The sequence below is a fragment of the Sparus aurata genome, chromosome 2, assembly GCF_900880675.1.
Source record: "Sparus aurata chromosome 2, fSpaAur1.1, whole genome shotgun sequence".
Classification (NCBI taxonomy): Eukaryota; Metazoa; Chordata; class Actinopteri; order Spariformes; family Sparidae; genus Sparus; species Sparus aurata.
Window position 1 is genome coordinate 17013701 of NC_044188.1, and position 21858 is coordinate 17035558.

At 41.6% G+C, this 21858-nt stretch overlaps 2 protein-coding genes across 8 annotated transcripts in view; both read right to left on the bottom strand.

Moving 5' to 3' along the window:
* kmt2a (lysine (K)-specific methyltransferase 2A) overlaps positions 1-4466 on the bottom strand; it is a 46443-nt gene extending 41977 nt beyond the window's left edge. For all 6 annotated transcript variants that reach the window (XM_030443374.1, XM_030443345.1, XM_030443365.1 and 3 more), the window contains exon 1: positions 4167-4466. In XM_030443374.1, coding sequence (XP_030299234.1) covers positions 4167-4412 — 246 coding nt within the window. In that variant the 5' untranslated portion in view covers positions 4413-4466. The remainder of the gene's footprint in view (positions 1-4166) is intronic.
* Positions 4467-7660: 3194 nt separating this feature from the next.
* ube4a (ubiquitination factor E4A (UFD2 homolog, yeast)) lies at positions 7661-21477 on the bottom strand. 2 transcript variants are annotated; one of them, XM_030397518.1, is made up of 20 exons: positions 21362-21477; positions 19852-20024; positions 19471-19647; positions 17835-17947; positions 16961-17113; positions 16237-16396; positions 15897-16099; positions 15563-15754; positions 15113-15446; positions 14809-14935; positions 14330-14637; positions 13548-13680; positions 13225-13415; positions 12806-12906; positions 12002-12115; positions 11494-11668; positions 10739-10919; positions 10386-10533; positions 10094-10251; positions 7661-10000 (listed from the first exon to the last, which is right to left on the bottom strand). In XM_030397518.1, exons 2-20 carry the CDS (start codon positions 19979-19981, stop codon positions 9865-9867), a joined length of 3234 nt encoding a protein of 1077 aa, XP_030253378.1. In that variant the 5' UTR covers positions 19982-20024; positions 21362-21477; the 3' UTR covers positions 7661-9864. The 2 variants fall into 2 exon arrangements, with proteins under 2 accessions (XP_030253378.1, XP_030253367.1); XM_030397507.1 differs by having other exon boundaries at positions 19471-19671.
* Positions 21478-21858: the final 381 nt, after the last annotated feature.

Sequence of the window (21858 nt, forward strand, 5' to 3'; positions counted from 1 at the left end):
ACCTGGAGTCTCTCCTGCTCTCCCTTACACACACACACACACACACACACACAAACAAACTCATACACACACACACACACACACACACACTCACACAGGCTGGAAGGCAACCACAGACATGCACACACCCCCTCCTACCCACCCAAGCAGGCAGCGTGAATTGAAGTTCTAATCAAAATAAAGACAAAGAAGACACGCCCACTCCTGAGTGCAATAAGGGACATAAAGTCTGAGGGACACCCCTACCCCTACCGCTGCACGCACACACACACACAGACACACACACACACAAAGAGTAAGAAAGACGACACAATTGCCGCCTTTCTCCCAGTCAGGCAACTCCGAAAGCATTCTGGTGTAGCAGAATAAAGCCATGGATGGGAGGGTCTGTGACTAATTCTCCTCCCAGCGTTGTCCCGTTAGGAGGAGGGGGGTCGCCCTGCACCCTTTGATATCCCTGCATGTGCTCTTTCAGCCGCCCCCACTTTGTGAGAGCTAGAATAAAAGCAGACACAAAGCTTCCTGCTCCAATCCACACGCTGTCTCGGGGATGGGTAAGCGGGTAGAGGGGGAGAGGATGGTGGGGGTCTTCCATTTAAATAGGCCAAACACCTGCTGGACTGAAGCCCTTCCGCTCAAACACACTATTTCTCTCAAACCAGTGAGGCAAAGAGACATTTGGGTTGATACATCTATTCAGCTGCACTTTTGTATGAATGATTAAACATAGCTAATAATATGTGAGCGGAATACACGCAGCAGAAGGCCAGATATAATGGGCTAAGAACAAAAAAGGGAAAATTATGCAAAGTCTGATTAGGTGGGCAGTCAGGTTGGGGTTGAGGATGTGGCAGTGGGGGTGATAAGGTGAAACAGAATAAGAAGTCAACATGGACTGCACATGGCACCAAAACAAGCAACGGCAATTGGGCTGGATCAGGAAAATGAATTCCCGACACGCACAAAAGCTAACAAATGCCTTCATTTGGACAGCAACAGCCAACAAGCACCCTTTTGAGCCACCCCAATAGGCTTAGTAATCCATTCCAAAGTGGCAGCTGTCAGAAGAAAAGTTGCTCTGCCTCTCAGACGCGGTTGTGTGTGTCTGAAGTGGATTTGGGTCTTTCTGCCTGGATGCAGGAAGGAGGGGTGGCCAAGTGTCCGGCTGGCGCTCTGTTCAGGGTCGCCCTGTGAGCTCAGCAGGCTGCACAGAGCCTGAACAATCCTGCCCTGGGCTGGCCAGACAGGCACTACGCCGCTTCTCAATGAAACCACCATGCTGTGTCCACAGCATCCATAGGCTTCAGGTTCCATGGGGATTAAATGGTCCAATCTGTCTCCACACATCCCAAACACTGCCATACTCTCATTCACTGGAGTAAAGGGAAGGCGGGACTACTTAAAAAGCAGTTGGCCTCTAAGGATGATGTTTCATATAAAGTTGACGTTTCTCCAGAATATCATAAAGCTGTGATGTATAGCACAAAAGTATGTAAGAGATGCTGTGTCCACACTCTTCATGTGACGGTCTGTCTTTCTGTCTCCAACACATAAAACAAAACTTTTACAACAAAATTGTAATACTCTCATCAGTTTTTGGTCTTTCAAAGAAAAGGTGGGAGGGATTCAAAAAGCTTAAAATCAATGTGCACACAAAGCTGATATTTTAGGTCAAATGTATGTTTTTCCATTAGATCATAAAACTGTGATGTTAAGCACAAAAGTTTGTAAAAGACTTTGCGTCCATAATCTTTCCATGATTCAAGTTGCACTGGGAGTTTATGGTCCAGTTTGTACCCACACATCCCAAATATTGTAATACTTGTACAATACTGTATTATAAGTGTAATACCCATTTTTTGGTCTTTCAAAGCTGGGGTGGGAGGGAATCCAAAGCTAAAAAATCTATTTGCACACAAAACTGATCTTTCAAAAAAAATGTGTGCTTCTCAGGAATATCATAAAGCATTGACTGAAAGTACAAATGTACTTAACAATCAATAAAACAACCATGCTGTGTGTGAACTTACTATATAATTCTGATTCCATAGGGGATTATGGTCAAGTTTACACACAAGCAAAATAAACTCTCATTATAGTCTTAATTATTGTCAGTCTTCAGGAGTGAAGGGGCAGAGGGACTCCTAGCTTTCTTAATCCATGTTTCTTCATAATGTAATCAAAACATGTCCAATACATTACAAAGTCATAATGCTACATCATAACATGAGATGTTATAACCTACAAAACACGATTTCAATCCCAAGTGTATTTCAAGTTCAGATATAAAAATTAAAAAATAAATGAAAAGAGGGAGAAAAAAAAACCCCCAAAAAAACATGGCTACATGTGCAACTACAAAACATGCAAACGCAGCTTTGCTTCAACCAAATAAGCTGTCCCTCTGTGCTCGGACTGGGAGCACTGGGGCTGGTGGTAAACATCCCCACACAGTGTACTCCCACTGCAATGAACGCATGCTGCTCATCATGAAGAAGGAAGATGGTAGTTCGCTAAGGCGAACACACCCCCACATCACACGGTCCGTCAAGAAGGGGCTCGTTGTTATTGTAGCCAGCCCTGCATGCGCACTGTCACTAGCAAGTCTCGCTTCTGGGATATAAAAATAATAATAAAACGAGGCCAATTCAGACACCAAAACCGTGTCGATGTACTGTTATTACCGCTCCAACACTGACTAGAGGGATTTTGAGTGCGTGTGTGTGCGCCAGACGTCACCTCCGAGCCTTATAAACCCGATATTATTTGGTACTAGCTACGTACTGGCTGTGTAGAGAAGGGGAAAACATGTCCACCTCCCATTTTCCTATGCATCAGCAATAGCCCCGATGGCTAGCGTGGCGTAGTGCGTAGCATGGTAGCTGTCCTAGCCTAACACCAACCAGCAGTGGAAATGATTTAGTTTCGTGGATGAGTTACGCACAACTTTAGCTACGGTGCTTTAACCCGCTACGTAGCAGTGTGCCTTGGCCGGAGGTAAACACAGCAAACCTCCGGAGTAAACCTGCAACTTTGCATCGCTTGCGCCGGGAGAGTAATGGTGTAGTTTTAGCTGTGAGATGTAGACAGCTAGCCTGCGAGCTAACCAATCAGCTATGTGTTAGCCAAGCCTGGCTGCCTGGCTGGATGGTTGGCACCTCGCTGCACACAGCTCAGCCCCGCGGGTTGTAAATACGAAGCTAATTAGCCGACACAGATTATCGTACAGAAAATGTGGAAGCGAGCAAAGTGGATGGCGAGCAGCCATTCCTCCGAGACGGTTTCAGACGGACGCTAAGTTCACGTTAGCTAATCACAAACCACAATTGTGTACTCTCGCCTCCTTCAAGTTGACATGTCTTGTTTTCAAACACATTACACGCTACCTCTCAAGGTCCCATGCTATTACACCACTAATAAAGGTCGTTGTGATAAACACAGACGCTTACATGCTATTCTGCTGTCGTGAAATGTGTATTAATGCTAATACGGGACGATAACTTTTACTGTGTGTTGATTACATGAATATGAAGGCATCATGTCCAGCCTTGAAGGCTACACTCAGAGCTAATGTCAAGTAGCTAACTAGTAAAGCAGCTGTAAGTGCTTAATAACACAGTGCACCTCCGTCCCCAAATGTGCAAGTACATGTGCCATGTGTTGACTGTGCTGTGTGTAGTAACTTATCAAGTCAGCACCGGGATTTCTTCAGTGTTTTGGTCGTTAGCTAGCGTTAGCATCAGTCCATCCACACTGAGTGGATTGTAGCCTGTCCTCACACTTCACACTGAGCTAAAAGAAAACTTTCTCCCCCAGCAGGACTGTCGAGACCATCAATCTCGACCATCGTTTTTTGGGTCGTTCGCGTTGTTTCCTAACTCAGGTCGGCTGCTGTAACGCGTTACTGTGGAGTTTAAGGGCCACACAGCCAACTCAAAGTTAACTGAGCATCCTGGAAATGACAAGTTTGCTCGCAGCCACACTTCACGTTAGGAGGAGGAAAAGATGGTCAGCGTTTGGGGGGCAGAAGAAGAAGAAGAAGAAGAAGAAGAAGAGGGACCCGTTAGCTCCCTCGTCTCAAATGTGACGGTGTGCTCTCTCCGGGCACACCGTCCTCTGCCGCCTCTACACCCACCGGGGCTGCTCCGGTCCCGTCCTGTGCTTACCTCCCCGCTGCTCGAGTCGCTCGATTCCCCCAAAACATCCCGAAATTTCTGCAGGTTGCTCCCGATAACCGAAGAGACCTGTAGTGCAGCATCAAACCCGGGTCCGAGCCCAGCTGCGTTGGGGTGGGCTCCCGAGACACTCCGCAGAGAGGCAGTAACCCTGATTCGGCCCGCTCTCCTCCCGGTACCGGAGTTGCTGCTCCCTCCGGGCCGAGCGGGGAACCGCCACCGACAGCTGTGCGCCATTTTACACTCTCTGCCTGTCTGTGACTGCCCTGCGATCGGAGATACCTCGGTGGGCGGAACCCTAACCCAGCACTCCACATAAACAACCTCTATCGCGGCGCTGCGCTCTCACTGGCCGACACATCGTTATGCATGTTGCGGGGCGGAACCGAAGAAACCCCGACAATGCATTTTCTCAGCGGCCCTATTCAGGCTCTGCATGGCCGAATCCAAACCAGGTTCAGGGGCTTTGCCCGGGAAAGGAGGCTCGCACTTGAATCACAAGGAAGGACGGGACCGTTAGCTTTGCAGAGTGCTCTATTTAACAAGGAAAGTAACATATTATTTTATATAAGCAGCCAAATTCAGACATAATTTGTCTCAGAAAGCAAAGGTAGTACATTGTAATAGTCACCTGTAATTATGTACTAAAGCAGAGGTGTAGCTAAGAATGTGCTGCCCCACCACTCTCAACAACACCACCCTCACTAACAACTCCTCACAAATAAAAATGGTCTTTTGTAGTTTTAGAGAAGAAATTTAAACTAAGACTTGTGATGTTTACTGTATTAAAGAGGCAATAATACAAACTCTTTTTTTTTCTTCCATAATTGATTAAACGAGCTCTTCTCAAAGGTGGCAGGGTCCGCCAAAGATAAGCAAAGTAAAACAGTATGAAATTGTGTCGTCGTTCAAGGTCAGTTTGTTTATTCAGTCAGGAAAACAAACAGAGTTTGTTTATTTAAATCAAATCAATTTTAATTATATAGTCCAAACTCACAATCACATTGCTTCAGTGGGTTTTGCCAACTTTACCAACATCCTCTGTCCTTAGACCCTCGATTCAAGTGAGGAAAAACTTGCCATGTTGAGAGAATAAAAAACCTTTTAACAGGGGATAAAATATGGAAGAAACCTCAGGAAGAGCCACAGAGGAGGGATCCCTCTCAAGACAGACAGAACAGCATTGACACAATATCTGATACAAATTATAATATATGTAAAGTGTATGGATCCATGAGACGACTGAACAGCCCGAGGCATCGGCAAGCGGTACCTTAGCCACGTGGCCTTTGGTTTGTTCAAAAAAGATGGGGATCTTTCTCTGCTGATTAAAATGTGTGCTACAAAACTACAAAGTGCACCTTTAAACTGCTATGATAATACACATGGCTGAAAAAAAATAAAATGAAAAAAGCCATCGCAAAAAACAGTTCAAATACAGTTGTAGACTGTGTCCTCATGTCCTACGTCCTGAAACTTTTCTTTAATTAAACATAGTAAATCTCTATTATTGTCACATAACCTGAAGATAACTAGAAAGTTCAAGCAGAATATCAATGAAAATATCAGAAGTTCATTTGTTCCTTGTGCAAACACATTTTGCTTCCATACTGCCCTGATGTGCATACACACAGTTGTTCCTATGGCTCATTGAAAGAGGAGCATCGCTTCGAGTTTTAAGTAGCCTAATTAAGAGAGATTAAAAAAAAACTGGTCAACAGTGTCCTCCAGGATGGAGCACAAGTGGAAATATGGGAATGCAATGGTTCTGGTGCCCCAACAACTCTCCAACAGACCCCCTATGGTCTAAGAGCAAAAACAAACTCAACCTAAAGTAATATAAGTTTAATATAAGACATCCACTGACCTTGACTTACTAGAGGTCTATGACATATTAAGGGTAACTTTGGATGAGACAGTGGAGTGGAGAGGATTACTTTTTGCTCTGCATCACCTGAAGAAATACGGCGTCCCGGACCCAGGATTGGTTTCCATCCACACAATCTAGGTGTCGCCGATGCTGGAATATGCAGTCTTCATCTGGAACAGTTCCATGAGAGCAGATCTGTCTAAACACTTGTAAAATCAGACTATGCCAGAAGTACTAAGGGTTCCCAAAGGCCCTCTGCGCTAGCAGAGAGATGGACTCAACTGTCTTGGCTTTTGGAGGAAGAGCCACCTTCAGTGACTCGTTAACTCCCATCAGGGAGGAGCTCACATCTCGTCAGACAAAGAACTCAACCATGCTGACCCTCCCTAAATGTGAAACTGTGATATAAATATACCTTTATTGATCCCCTGTAGAGGAAATTCAATTTGCCACAGCAGCACAAGGGGGAAAAAGAAGCAAGTGGAGAAAAATATTAATAATACGAGAACAATGTAGTTAGTGTGTTTGATGACATTTGCCCTTATGGACCTGTGACAATGTTAAACGAGTAAAACAAATGTAAAAACACAATAAGATTAAGGTTTGAAAAGGAGAAATTAGGCATTACTACCTCATTTGTTTTGCTGTAACAAGATATCTTTCACCTTAAAAAACAAATAACATAATATTACACCTTGGTACTACCTTATTGATTTCATAATCATATTCAGGACAACTCAATTGAATGAACAGTATGTAATTTCTGCCTCTAGAGGTCTCTCAATCGAAACAATACAAGATATACTGTACGTGCTGTGAGTTGTCCTCTTCATCATTCAGCTGAGATAAGTTTTATTCACGTTGTCTTTAGTAACGTTCATCGAGTCCCATATTCACTTCCCTGACCCTCTCGGTAGTTATAGCGACAGGCAATCAATGTTACCTTGAATAAAATTGCAGATTGAAAATCATTGAAATCATTCATTGAAAATATAGAACAATTTCTAAAAATGTTACATATTATATCTCTAATGGTTATGAGACTGTGAATTTTGATCAGAAGAGAAAGATTTTCATGGACTGATTTGTTTATGCCTAAACAAACTAAATAAAAAAGCTCTTCATTTTCATGACTGACTAAACTGAATAAACAAACGTACCTTCACTTTGTTTATATGTGGCGGACCCTGCCACCTTTGGAGCTTCAGTGTTCAGTGGACCTTATTTTCCTCTGAGAACAGCTTGTTTATTCGATTATGGAAAAAATGAATATTTCTGAGTTTGTATTTCTGAGTTCTGATTTCTTTTCCCAAACTACACAGCTCCCCTTTAATATAGCACCTAACGACTTCTTGCTTCATGACGATATAGTGTAGTAACAGCATCCTGACTAGAGAATAAAGTCAAACTTCCAAAGTGTGAATTGTGAGTAATGTGCCACAAGCTGCTGAAGGGCTCCAACTTCACCCTGAGCTGTTTTTTTCTTCCTCTCTACGCGTAAGTAACCTGAACTTTACAGGCGATAGTAGGCATGGCCGATTATGTAATGGTCTGATGACAAAAACACATGCGATGGATTGAAATCTCTCATATTTCTGAAAGACAACACATCTTATATAATGCACATTATTTTTTATTTCTTAATCATACTGTACATCCAAAATAAACATTTTTTAATCACAATTAAAACAAAATGTTGAATTATAATTTAACCCATATAATCATTCAGGTGGTAGATATTGAACATACAGTATGAGGGCATGCCAACTAATTCATAATCTTCCTCAGTTTGTCATTTTTGTACAACCACACTTGATTTTGAATTAAAACACGTTTAATTCAAAAATCTACTGAAGAAACAGTTCATCTTTATCTGATCTTCGTTCTTTTATACTCTACACACAGTTCCCTACCCACCCTAAAGAAACAAACTCATAATTGTGTCACTTAAGAGTATGAAACAAGTCAGATCTTCACTTGCTGACATGTACTGCAAGGCTCTTGGTTGTTAGGCACCGATTCTATTGATCAACTGCTTGCCCATAGGTTAATTCACACAACATAAAATGCTAGGTCAGGATACATCAGCTAATCTGGTGGATGTTAATTTGATGACAATGACTATTATGCACACCGCCAGTCAAAAATGAATGAACACCTTATATTTTGGCTTTCTTTGGTTCAATCTCAAGACATAAGGTTTATTGTAAATACCTAAAAGTTATCCACCTGAGAAGCTATTCAGCGCCAAAGATTTATCAGAGAAATCAGAAAATGTTTTGATCACCATCTAAACTGTCCATTCAAAATGTATTATGAAGCATTGACCTGCAACTGCATGGCTTATTCTTTCCTTCAGATGTATTCAGTCTCATTTTGTTGGAGAGGTAAGATGAATTTTGGTAACATTTCAGAAAAACAGCCACCAAGCAGTGTTTTTATAGTATCTTCTTGCCTCTTTGTTGCTTGTGCTCATGACCACTGCTTAGTGTCTTAAAGGAACACTTCAGAGATTTCACACAAGGATCAACTCAGTTATTAAAAAGGAGTACAACTCGGCCTGTGAAAAAAGTTGTACATTATCTTCTGTTGCTCTGAGGGAATCTTTCGAAAATCTGAGACAATTTTTAATATACAAACAAGACAAACTATGAGTAAAAATGCTTTTTCAAGGATTTCACACTTTAAAGCTATACTTTTCCCTCCATTTGCTTCTTGAGATGCTCCTGGAGCCGTTACACAGCTGGCAATTTATTTTTCAAGCGTTGAGAGCAACTGCATTTCCAGACCAACCAACAGTGTGTACCAAGGCCGAACTCAACAATCAAACAATTTTATTATACATTTTGTCATTTTTAGGTAGACTTAATGGAATTTTTGTGTGCAGTTGTTTATGTTTTACACCTTAGAAGTTCCTTTAAACCACTGTAATTATTGTAGACTAACTGAAACAACCTGTCAATCAGCAAGCTCTCGATCCTAACGAACTCTTTAAAGCTTGATTAGAGGAAGGTGCTCAGATTTGAAGAAACTTATCTATTCATGTTAAAGCACAGATTTCACAGTATGGGTTTGTGTTACACGTCTTATTCTACAGGTTAATGTAGATTATTTCCAATAAAACAAAGTCTCACATTTAAAATTCAGTATTACCTATGTCTTACTTGTAATTGTTATGTTTTATTCACAAAGCTGCATGACATTTAACCAAAAAGGCTTAGATATAGGGTGTTCTTGATCTTTTGAAGGCAGTGTATAATGTATTCTTCATGGAGGTGAACTCAATCTCAAATCAAAAACAATCCCATCCATGTTCTGCCTTAAAAGTTCCCAAAAATGACCTTACTTTGCAGTATAAAATCTGGTTACAGCCAGCTGCCAGTCAGGAGTTCATTCAGTACATTCAACAAGTCCTGTTGAAACTGATGCTTCTTCTGGCCACAGTTCTGATTGTTAGAATAACTAATTAATACACAGTATTCAGGGAGAGAGGAACCAGAGGTTGAATCATCCTACTGCTGTTACCACAGGGCATCATGGGAGTCAAACAGCTACTGTGCATGGTTCTTGAAGTTGTCACCAGCCGGTGGGCTACAGTTTGCCTGGACTGTTGTCACGAAGAGAATCCACTGAGAGTGAAGGCTGCGTGAAAAGGCAAATGCAAAGTTAGTTGGACCAGAGGGGTCGGAGCAAATCCACAGAGGCAAGCACACCATGGATTAGCCAAGAAGCAGAGGAGCACGTGAGATGTGAGCCAGGAAAGAAAAACTAGGATGCAGTCTTCTCTTTTTTCTTTTAAATCGCAGTGAGGGATCACAGCTAGCCACTGGGTCCCAGCTGCAGCCTCTCCTGCTTATGCTTTTCCAGCCACTGCAAGATCTGTTGTCTGAGCTCCTCATTTGGCCTGATCTGGTCCATGGTAAGAGGACTGCGATTGAAAGGGTCGGTCTGATCGCTGCAAGGACACACCAGAAACAAAATAATTTAAATGGATACCGAAGTTGCCCACTGGATATTATCTCAAGAGATTTAAAAAGAAGTTACCAACCTGAGGAGATGCCTTGCTATAGTTGAGCGGTTGACTGTGACATTGGAGGAAGGCAAAAGAACGGGATCCAGCATCAGAGTGGACATGATGGGATCTAGGAACTCATCTGGGGCATCTGAATACGTCTCCTCTTCCTGCTGCTGTCTGTCTGCATTGGACTTAAACAGAAGCGTAATGACAAAGATTTTGAGATGTTCCACCTGTGTTCACTACAGAAAACACTGCATAGATTCACTAGACAAAGATGTATTCTCGCGTTGTCTCTGGCAACAGTTTTCAAGTGAAATTATACCTTTATTTTGTCAGCGAGGAGTCCAAATGCCACAATCATGTCCCCTGGCTTGTTTATCTTCTTCAGTACCCGAACTGTTTGGGAGAAGAGGGTAGGAGAGTACGATCGTTCATCCTTTGGGACTGTAGCACAGAAATTCTCCTCGTCACTGCCAAAGACAGAAATAAACATTTGTTTACATGAAATGGATACCACAAAGTGATTATACTGGACATGTTCCATTGTATTTTTCTCCAGAGTAATGAGAATAATAATGACTGGACAAGTTATACAAGGAAAAAAACATTTAAAAAGACAGCTAATTGCATTTTTACAAGAGAGAGGAGTGTTCAAGAGGAGTGTTCACAACATACCCCAGATTCAGGTAGATGGTGCAGATGTCAGAAACAAGCTGCTGGGGCTTGAAGTCAAATTCACTGAAGTCCTTGACTTTAAGGGCACCCATCTTAGGACCGACCAGGTGCTGCAGGAAGTAGTTCAGCATAGAGATGATCCTCTCAGCCAAGAAGGGGTGCACAAAGATCCCCTTGATCTCTGGAAATGAGCAATATGATCAAAGAAAGACCATGAACCGGATGAGGACAAACTCAGTGGCTGGCTACTCAGGGAAACCTATGAAAAATCTGAGTAGTTACTGTCAAAAAGGATGCAAAAAACTTTTGCTAATAATGTTGCATTTATTTGTGAACAACAACTCCCTGTCAAAGTTGACAAGAGGAGAGCGAGTTGGCTGTTAGCAGCCAGTGGGAAGCAGATTAAGCTTTAGCCCATTCTAACAGCTATGGAGCTAATCGATTATAGACAACAGAGCAAATAGATAAACATACACCGAGAGTGTCTCTTCAGAGGAACATGAAGCGTAAAAAGTGTACAGCACTTTAACAAAGTAATTCAGTTGAGAACAGGCTGGAGGTAAAAGTACTATGTACGACTAATGCTTTTACATTTAACTAACAGCTATAAATGATAATACCAAATTAAAGAAGCAGCAATATCTGGGATGGTTAAAATTGCTTTTTGGGACAGTTCTTGGACATTGGTGAAATAGAGTTAGTCTGAAGCCTTGACTGGTTTAATCAATATGAAGAGTCAATCATTTCTTCCTGACCTGATGTGAGGAACGCCAGTGTGCCGATGGTCTCATTAGACATGATGTTGTGGAAGCGTCCCAGCTGTCCTAACATCTGCAAGCTGGACTCCTTCTCTCTTCGAGCATCGGGGGCCAGGCCTTCCCACTCCCCTCGATCCCGCTCCAGCTGCAGAACCTTGATTTTACTCAGGTACTAAAAGACACAAACATAAGACTATCAGACTCTTTTGTTACGCTGTCTGACATATATAATCAACATTTTTGACAAACAAGTTAATATCCCCACTGTTGATAAAAATGTAAAAAAAAAAAACAAGTGTCAGAGTCCTTTTCCTTGAGTCCAGTAAGTTGTGATTTGTGCTTATGCAAAGCTAACAGTTATCACTATTAAAAGGTGAACTGAATTTCAGACAAACATGTTGGTAGTTAACTCTATGAATTAAATAATAATAACGTGATGGAAAATCTTAATTACCAAAGCTGGTGTTTTTTGTTTTGCATATATGGACGATGAACCCACACTTACCTGAATAGCCTCATCCAGTAGGAAGATGGCATCGTTCATCAGTAAGTTGAGGAACCTGAGGAACAAAGGGGGGTTCATGGCCTCCAGGTTCTCAGATGCATAGTGTGCCAAATGCTGAAACAAGACAAACCAAATGAAGAACACACTGGGATCAATCTGTTAAATAGACTAGTTTCACAATCTATAATCACCTGGCTGTAAAGCATTCATTCACTGCCTTTACACTTATAGCTACTGAGGGTCAAGTCCTCCCTCAGCCTGAATTCTAGATTAGAAATTAATGAAACAGCCTGGACAGTTTACTGGTACATCGCAAGGATAGCAGAGCTGCCAGAGGTTACTGTTATTGAGTTGTGGTGAGAGAGAGAGGAAAAATGAAGGCCTTCTGGGGGAGTTTATTTGGTGCTCTTTTCACCATAAATCAATACCTGCTATTGATGCAGTTTCCCGATCATGATCTCCATAATGCACCTCATAGCCAATTAAGGTTTTTATGTACACCCACCACAGAATATGAACACCACATTTATATTTTCCTTGTACTGCCATCCTGCCAATGTCCACTGAACACCAACATTGTTATCCAGTAGTCAAGATGTGGTCTGCACACATTTATTGTCTTATTAAACCCTTAGTGATAAGTGAATATTTAGGTGAGAAGAAAAGAAGAAAAAGATTGAAGGAGTTTGTTTCTAGGTATTAGAAAAAAAGATTCAGATACAACCAAACACATTAAACCACAATCTTAAATTTTGAGAAGATTATTTACTTTGATGAGTCTCAAAGAACCTTGTTTCTTGTTACCTTGATACTCTCTCTATAGTTCTCTTTGCCCCACATGTACTTGAGAATGGGATACATGGGTCTTCTGTAGTTAAACTTCTGTTCAAACTGATGTGGATCACCTAAAAAGAAAAAAGAAAAAGTAAATATTACTACAATCTGTTTCTCACTTCTCTGCTTATCTTGGTCTGCAGAACACACACAGGTGTGCACACAGTCCAACCTCTCAGCGGTTTCACCTGATCATAAAAAATCCCCAGTGTTACATTATGTTTTTAAGCAAATATGGTTGTTCATTAGTTTCTTTTCAATAGTGCATACTTGTGACAGCACCCTTAAGCAATCAATTTATGTAAATATGAGTTTATTCAATACAGTTGAGCAGTTCAGTGCAGTTTCCATTGGCAAGTCAAAACTTGTGAGGAAAATAGCTGCTTCACCTGTGAATTCAATGTCCACAAACACAGTGATGAGGGCCTCTGCTAGCTGAGGTGCGTGTCTGTAGGAGCAGAAGACTCTCTCTCTCTGGAACACGATTGGCTGAACAGCACCGGGTGCCACCGGTTCCATGTGGGGCATCACTGCCTCTAAGACCTCCGCGAGCTTTGCTCTTAAATGAGGGTTCTTCATCCTGATGTGCATACAGAACATGAGGGATTGAAGCATTATGTGAACAATTCCAATATGGCCAGCATCATTCATGCTCCACAGATCTTCCTTAGATCTGACCAAAACTGCTGACTTGACAGATTGACTCATTTACCGCTCTACATTTCCCATGAAGACAGTGATGAAGTTAAGAATCTGCTCCAGACTTTCTGCAGAAGTCTCCAAGACATCGTCAGCAAATCGACGCAGGAAGATGAAAAAATCTCCCAGGTTTTCTGCAAAAAACTCTGACAAACAAAAGACACACTTACCAGAAGTAATGACTACCATAAGAAGGAATTCTGAGCATGACAGAATAATTGTACTACAAGTGACTAAACAGTACTTTCTTGCATGCACAGTTTCACTTATTTCAAAACATTTTCTAAAAGCAGCTGTGTACCGTAAGACGTTTTAAATATCAGGTCTAACGCTCTTGCTCATTTTGAACCCCTAACATACACAGTGGCATACATGAAGTGTTCCGGGTTTTTTTTATGCTTAAACCTAATTAAAAAGCAACTTTTGACAATAAAATTGTCTGATATATTATTGATTACATGCTGGCAGGGTGTTTTTTTTTTGTTCTGACTTTAAAGTCAGAATTATGAGAATAAAGTCAGAATTATGACGTTATCCTCAGAATTCTAACTTTAATCTCAGAATTATGACTTTATAGCCAGAATTATGACTTTAAAGACAGAAATTAAAAATAAAAAAAAATTCACATGTGGCCCTAATCCTCTTCTGTAGTGTTATAACATCAATAGAGGCAGGAAGCATTAATTAACACAACATTCTGTTCTACATGTGCGGTTTAGAGGGTAAAAAGACATTCAAAGTCAGTTGGGCTTTTCTCTCCAATGTATTTGTAGTGTAGTGGAAGATTTGACCTACCTGGTACATAGCACAGCATAGTATTCTGTAGGGAGGGCAGGGGAAAACTGAGTGCTACATGTTCAGGCCCCTGGTTCCCCATACCAAGCTGGACCAGCAGGGCACCGGTAGAAGCTTGGAGGTTAAGGCAGCATTGCAGCATGGCAGGCTGCGTGGTGGCAGCTTTGGTTGACAGATAAACAATCATCAGACGCTCAAACTGCTCCAGGAGCTGCTCTGACATCGGGTTGCCTGTTCGCTGGGCCTCCTGCCATGTCACCTGGAGCCGGTGGAGAGACTGGTTCATCTTCACCATCTGCTCGTGGAGTCTGCACATGCACATTATGCATGCGAAAACAAGGCAAGACAACACGGGTTAATGCTGACATATGGTGCGAACATGAGACAGTGCACTACATTTCTATGAGATCTAAGAAACGGATACTCTCTTTCATTTCTTTGTGGACGTTACACATTGGTGCTTGTTTAAAGGTTTCTACCTGTGGAAGCCAAGATGCAGGGTGAGTTGTGTGAGGATGAGGTTTTCAGTTAGCAGGCTGTAGGACTGAGCAGACTCCATTGGCTGCTGAGGGGGCACAGGGATCAAACAGGTTTCCTTGTCAAGTCCTGGAATTAGAGGTGAGGGATCTCTTAGTCATAAAAATCCTACTGCTAATAAAAAAATTGTAAAAAAATAGGATAAATGCACAAGCATAAAAATACGAGAGCTTATCCATTAATACATTAATATATTTAAAATGGTGAAATGGAAAGGTTATTGACTTTATTTTTACAAATATTAACCTGTTGCGTGCACATTGCGATTACGCCTCTCTTCTTCACTCAGCTCTTTCAGGGCACAGTAGGTGGGGTTGAAGGTCAGCAGTTTGGGTGAGCGCGGCTTGCAGAACGGCTGGCACAGCTTCAGTAATGCTGCACCCAAGTTTAAGAAGAACGCGTCTGAGGCATACATCTGGAAGAAGATCTCTGGCATCTGATTCGCCCATATCTTGGCCCGTCCGGCGTTTGCCTGCAGACAGCTGCCCAACCAAGAGAGCAACAAGTGGCGTGTTTCACCAGATCGCTGGAGCAAGTTTTTCAGGACCTGGTGCAGCTTGTCTTGAAACTGGCCCATAAACTGCAACACAGGTGGAGTAAAGGTCATTAGCTTTGAGACATGTGCAGTTTGACAGTTGGCCATCCTTTTAAAAATGCAACAATATAGCAACATCAAACTAAAGAGTATCTGTTCACCTGGTGGATGTTGGCCTCTTGGACCTTTGTCTCCTGGGCACTGGAGCGGGAGGGGTTCAGGAAGTAGCCATGTCCCTCCACTACACCTGGGGTTTTTAATAAGCAGGAGATACTCAAAACTGCTCCCAGTAGGCTCTTCTGGTACTGTAAACCATTAGCTGGATCTTTGGGCTGGATGTGCTCCACTAATACCTGGAAATACCCCAAAAAAGAAGAACAAGTGTTAAGAAATTAAATGATAAGAACCATGAAAGGTTTAGGTAACACTGAAATGTTATGCTTATGAAGGCAAATTAACGATAACGTTTGCAAACATCCCTGTGTGTCTCCTGACCTTGGCAATATCTTTATTGTGGCTGAAATAGAGCAGAACATCTAGGTAGAAGTAGAGGAGAGGCTGGCACAGGTCCAAGTCTTTGATGCGCCCCTGGAAGATGTCAAACACTGGTACTATCACCTCCTCGAAGGTACGCACCTCCTGGTCAGACAGTATGCCAGCAATGACCTCCTCCACAAACTCAACCACCTCCTCTGGCTCTGAAATACAGTGACTTTGTAAGAAACCGAGAAGCGAAAACTCAAGGTAGCAAGACAAAAAAGTGAGAGGTGGGGAAAAGAACAAATACACAGGAAAGGAAACAGTGAGGTCGAAATCGACTCAATCCTGAACCTACGTGCTCCTCTGAAGGCTTCCAGCAGCAGGTCCAGAAGCTGTTCGTAGACATTCTGGCTAATGTAGATCTCTGGGGTGAGCAGGACCGTCCGTGTGTTAGACACAGTCAGATTCTTACAGCGAACAGCAAACGACAGTAACTTCTCTGGTACCTTCGTCACCTGGTAAACAGATAGTCAAGTCACTGAACTATGGAAGAGCAATGGATATCTTTATCTTCCAATTACTAATAATAGTCTCTTTGAGGTCACATTTGTATGTAAAGTTGTTTTTGGACTCACATTCCTGATTTCAGATACTGACGCTTTGGGATTGTAGGTCGGGTCACTTGCCAGCCCAAAGCGCCAGTTTTTGACGAGTTGGGAATTAGACTCAAAAATCAGCTTTACTTACAAATACGAACAGCTGGCAACCTCTGACAGGAGGAGGAGGCAGGGAAAGAAGAACACAAGAACAAGCGCAGCACACTGTTGTCGCTCCCATAATGTCAAACCGTTGCTCCTGTGTAGAGCTCTTATTAGAGCAGTTAAATATTACATTATCCATCAACCACTACTCCTACTTCCTAGCCTTTCTTACCCTTAGGTGTACATGTAGTACAGGTTATGAACATATTATTTTATCTGTCTGGCCATAAGAAGCAGGAAATTATCAGTTATAGTAAAATCCCTAGAAAACAGATGCATTAAAGTGCTTGGTGACATTCATGTAGGGTAAACTCGCACCTCTTCTTTGGCCCTCTGGTAGCAAGCAAAAAGGTAAGGGATGGCACTCTTCTCTCCAGCATCACGGTCAGCAGACAGGTTAACAGCACTGCATGACGTCATATAGATGAGGTGGTTTCCTGGCTCTAGCAGCAGCAGACGGTTGAACAGAGCCTGGAGGACAGAGTAAAACATCATGGACATAAATAAAAGTAGACCTAAAAGTCTGTGCAAAGTACTTTACACATCTGCTTACTCTATCAAACATTGCAAGCACCGAGAATAGTAAAATCTTCAAATCTCATGCAGCTTCTATACTTTCTGCATCTTTTTCCCACATAATGCAACATCAATTCTACCACAGTTGCCAAGTCCGCTTATTAAAAGCGACTTTGGGTTTGTTTTTCTGTATAGTCGCTTATAAATATTGGTAGTCGCGGGTTGCAGGTTTTTGGGCTTGTTGTTAAAGTGTTCCTCTTCCTATTGTATTGCATGTCATATTGTTTTGAAGTCCTGGAACTAAAACAAAAAAGGATCATATCATATAAAAACAATAATAAATACAATGATAATTCTGGATTCAGGGTGATATTTGTGTGTATGCAAAGTGTAATTATCTCTCTCTCTTTTTGTGTATTTTACCACAAACGGAGAAGTCGCTTGTTTTGGGCTTCTTTTCATAGGTCCGCGTGCTTGTTTCTCTCGCAATATCTGGCAACACTGAATTCTACATGTCTCACTTTTTTTTGCATCTGATGAGCAGTGCCCTTTGAATTACTTAATGCTGCCATTCCTTCAACAACGGCACCAAACATTGTGTGGTTTATTGAGAGGAGAGAAACAACACACAGGAGGAGTAGAGTGATGACATCATAACATGTTGTTGACATCTTACCTGTTCTATGTTGTCCATGTCCAGCCAGTCCTGTCCATCCAGATCTGCAGCCATCTCCTCCAAGTAAACACAGCGAGGAGGGATCCCATTACCTCCTCTCAGACTGGGGTCACCTGAGGGTGAGAAGAAAACCAGGGTGTGCTCAAATCATCTTACACTTGATATCCACTGAAGCTGTAATCACTCCAATAATGAATACCTGATTAATTGTACTTGGGAAATAAATCAACAGCAATACCATCATTAGAACAAAGACGACCCAGGAGGATTACATGCACAGCATGTTTTTACTCTGGTTTATTTCAGACGGAGGTAGCAAAGGAATTCATTAAAGACACTCTGTGTGAAAACAGGGGGGCTTTTAGCTTGCATTTCCTGAACACCATGACTCACCATTAAGCAGTCTCAGTGGCAGAGAGACCCAGCCATCTCACAGTGAGACTTCACAGCCAGACTTCCCAGTGTGTGAGGTCTTTGTATTGTCTTAAGGCTAGTGAGTCATTTGTTGCAGTGCTTACTGGAAACTAAAATGTCCAATCACCAGCCAACAATAACACAGAGACAGACAGATCAGACTATGCTACTACCTAAGTGTAACCCAGTTACATGGTCAGACATCTGTCTGTCTGTCTGTCTGTCTGTCTGTCTATTTTTGAAGCAAAGGAAATGCTGGTAATGTAACAAGGGTCAACACGGATTATCTGACCAGACTGTGCAACACAATCACGTGCCCAGAGTTACTACAGGACTGCTGCTGGTTTACCATCTCGAAATCGCAAAAGGGCCAAGTGCAATATCCAAATTACAGTAGCTGCAATTTCTGAGGAAGATAAAATGTGTTACATTGTATCTATATTTGTGCTACACAGATACATCTATCTACAAATCATATTCTACAGGTAAAATATCATCGTATTTATATTTTATTAGTGAAACTAAAACGCAGAAATTACCATTCTCACTAAAATCAGGACTCATCCAAACCGCAAAATTTGTCAAAATAATAGCGATATGATTACATATTCAATCTACATTTACCCAATTCAGCCAGTGGTGAACAGAGCTTTAAGCAGCTCAGCATTATCCTGGACAATAACTTGAGCTTTGATCACCACAGGCATCCATAAACGATGTCAACAAAGACAATCTGCCATCCTTAATCTTAGAGCTCCCTCATTCTAACTGCACCACCAGTTTCTTCTATACAGAAGTATTATTAAACCAATCCTCCTGTACTCTGCCACAATGCTCCCCCTCACTAATAGAAACAAGCTCCTGAAAATCACAAGCACACTGCCAACCTATCAGCCCTCACTGACACTGACCGTAACACATGACCCCTGCCAACCCCTCAACCCCATGCTTCACCTTTCTTCCTTCAGTCTGCAGATTCAGACAACCAACCTGCAAAAAAACAGACTTTGGGAGGATTTTTTTGCCCTGGGCTGTAAGGGATATAAATAGCCTGGGCTCACTGTGTAGACTTGTGTTGTTTGTAATGCTTCTGTATGTCTTGTCTGTGTACACAGACAGTGAAAACAAGTTTCCTCTATAGAGAACAAAAAAGATTAATACAGAATCTGAAGGGATGTGACGTTACAGACTGGAGTCTGGTTGTATTTCTCCTTCTACTTACTGTTGTCCAGAGTGATGAGAAATATTCGCTGGATCATGTGATTGACATTGAGCTGTTCACACAGCTCCTGCCGGGATCGGAAGGAGCGGCTGATCTCTGCCACAGAGTCGTCATTGTCATCAACGCTGTCTGACACTGAGTTTTCTGACTCCGACTGGCTCTCTCCAGAGTCCTCCACTGTGATACAAGATACAGTATGACCTATACATACAAGAAAAAAGCTAATGGTGTTCTAACACTGAAATCATGTTACATATGTATTCATTTATACAAATTTTGATATGAACTGTACTTTGACATGTAGATTCCTGGACCAATCAACATAAGCTCTGACTATATATCTTATTAGAGTATCGCAGCAGCTCTGACAACTCTACTCACATGGTGCTTCAGCAGACAGTTGTTGTGGTTTCTGGCCTGATGCAAACTGCTTGGCATCAGCCAGTGAGCTGAAGAGGGCAGCGAAGGGGTTGCAGGAGATGTTCTGGTTGTTGTTGCCCTGGTCAGTCATCTCACTGGGGCTCAACACTCAACACTCCATCCAAGATCCCAGTCTTCAGGAGCAATGCAAGCAAAACAGCAAAGTGGCAATGGAACAAGACTTATGTGGTAAAGATCTCTATGTCCTTTCATTTGTTTCACTTTCTTTCCTCATCTACCTCTATTCCCCTATCTCACTTCCTTTATCATAACTAATTGGTTCTTGTCTTCAGTCTGAGCACTCCTTATTTAAAGAAATTATCTTAGTTTTCATGACTGAATAAACTGAATAAACAACTGACATTAAAGGACAACACAGTTTCATACTATTGTACTTTGTTTATATTTGGCAGCCACCTTTCTAGCTTTGAACTGTGTTCTGGGGACTATATATTTCTCTAAGAACTTCTTTAATTAGTTTTGGAAATTGTTACCTCATTAATATTGTAAATATTAAAATTCTGTGTTTGGATTTCTTTTTCAAAACTAAATAATGCCCCTTTAAGAGCTTTGTAGATTTCTTATCATCACTCCATTCAAATGAACTATATATAGTATCTCCAGGCCACCATATCAATTTGTCTGACTTTCTTTGCCTAATAGGGCTCCTAATTTACATCAAGAGGTGCCACAATGCATGCACGTATCGTTATGTTTCTGTAGGTAGTCATCTAAATCTAAATTACCTGTCTCTGTATCTCGTATTTTCTGCATGTTATGAGAACATGATCTGCTCTTTCTACACATTGACACTGGTCAAAACAAAGTGCTAGATGCTTTCAAATCCTCTACCTCTTATCACACTAATTGTAACTGGATCTAAATGATGTGGATGTACATGTGAATTACTTTCTCGCCTGTTCCAGCAGTTCTCTGTCTTTTTCCATCTGACGAGGTTAGAAACTTTTTGGCATGACGTTAGGAAAATGGGAATGATTATTAACAAGTTGTCCTGCTCACAGTTTGACAGTAAACAGATGGGCTGACTGCCATCATCAGTTAAGTGCTCACCTGCTCGGCGGTTACACGTTACTGTGTTATCACGGTTATCCATCAGTTTAGTTCAGCACCCACCAATCATAACTTGTCTCACTTTATGGTGCTAGCTTCCCCGGTAACCCCTATTATTCAATTTTGAAAGTGTCTTGTCACCTGTTAAGCAATTTAGTAGCGATACAGCTACGTGACGCTAGTTAGCTAACTAGCTTGCTAGCAGGGTTAGCTAGTAGCAGTGACCGTCCTGCATCAAAGCTAGTTAGCTAGCTAGTTAGCTAGCTTGTTGAGTAGCAAGCTAAGCTGTCATGGGGTCACCACGACTCTTATTTCAGCATTGCTTTTATAAACTGTTATTTGGGTTTAGCGTACAACCAACCTAAATACCGTATACAAACGATAAAGAAGGCTGTCGTACCTGTTTGACGGGTAGAAATGTGGGTTATTGATAAAGAAAAATGCTTCTCCGAAACCAGTGGCAGTTCCTCAGTAAATACAAATTGTAAACGTCATCAAAATGGGACGGAGGGTCTCTCTTTGCTGAGTAACTTCATGCAAAACGTGAAAACACCTAATAACAGTTTGATAAAATAACTTCTTTGAGACAGTATTTTTAATAGTGAACTTGTGCAACTAAAGATTAATATTTTCTACATTTAAACTAGATTTACAATTAATACTTGATGAAATAATAACTGGAACATGCATAAGCTATTAGTTAAAATTAACAATAATAATATCTGATAATATTTTACATTCTATAGATTAAATAAAGGGAATAACGTACATTTTATAGAATATCTGAATAATATTTTGAGAGATTCAAACTTGATTTAGCGTGTTAAATAAAATGCAGCATGCACACTGGGTCGAGTAGTTTATCCCAGATAATTTATCTTCTGGGCCTGGTTTAAA

Bases quoted from the DNA above. Each gene is read 5' to 3' on its own strand.
- ube4a (XM_030397507.1), bottom strand. From the start codon at position 19,981: ATGACTGACCAGGGCAACAACAACCAGAACATCTCCTGCAACCCCTTC. The intron at 13,416-13,547 runs GTAAATGAGTCA...TATGCACATCAG, and splicing joins TTCATGGGAAATGTAGAGCG to GATGAAGAACCCTCATTTAA. The intron at 12,907-13,224 runs GTGAAGCAGCTA...TTTTCTTTTTAG, and splicing joins TGTGGACATTGAATTCACAG to GTGATCCACATCAGTTTGAA.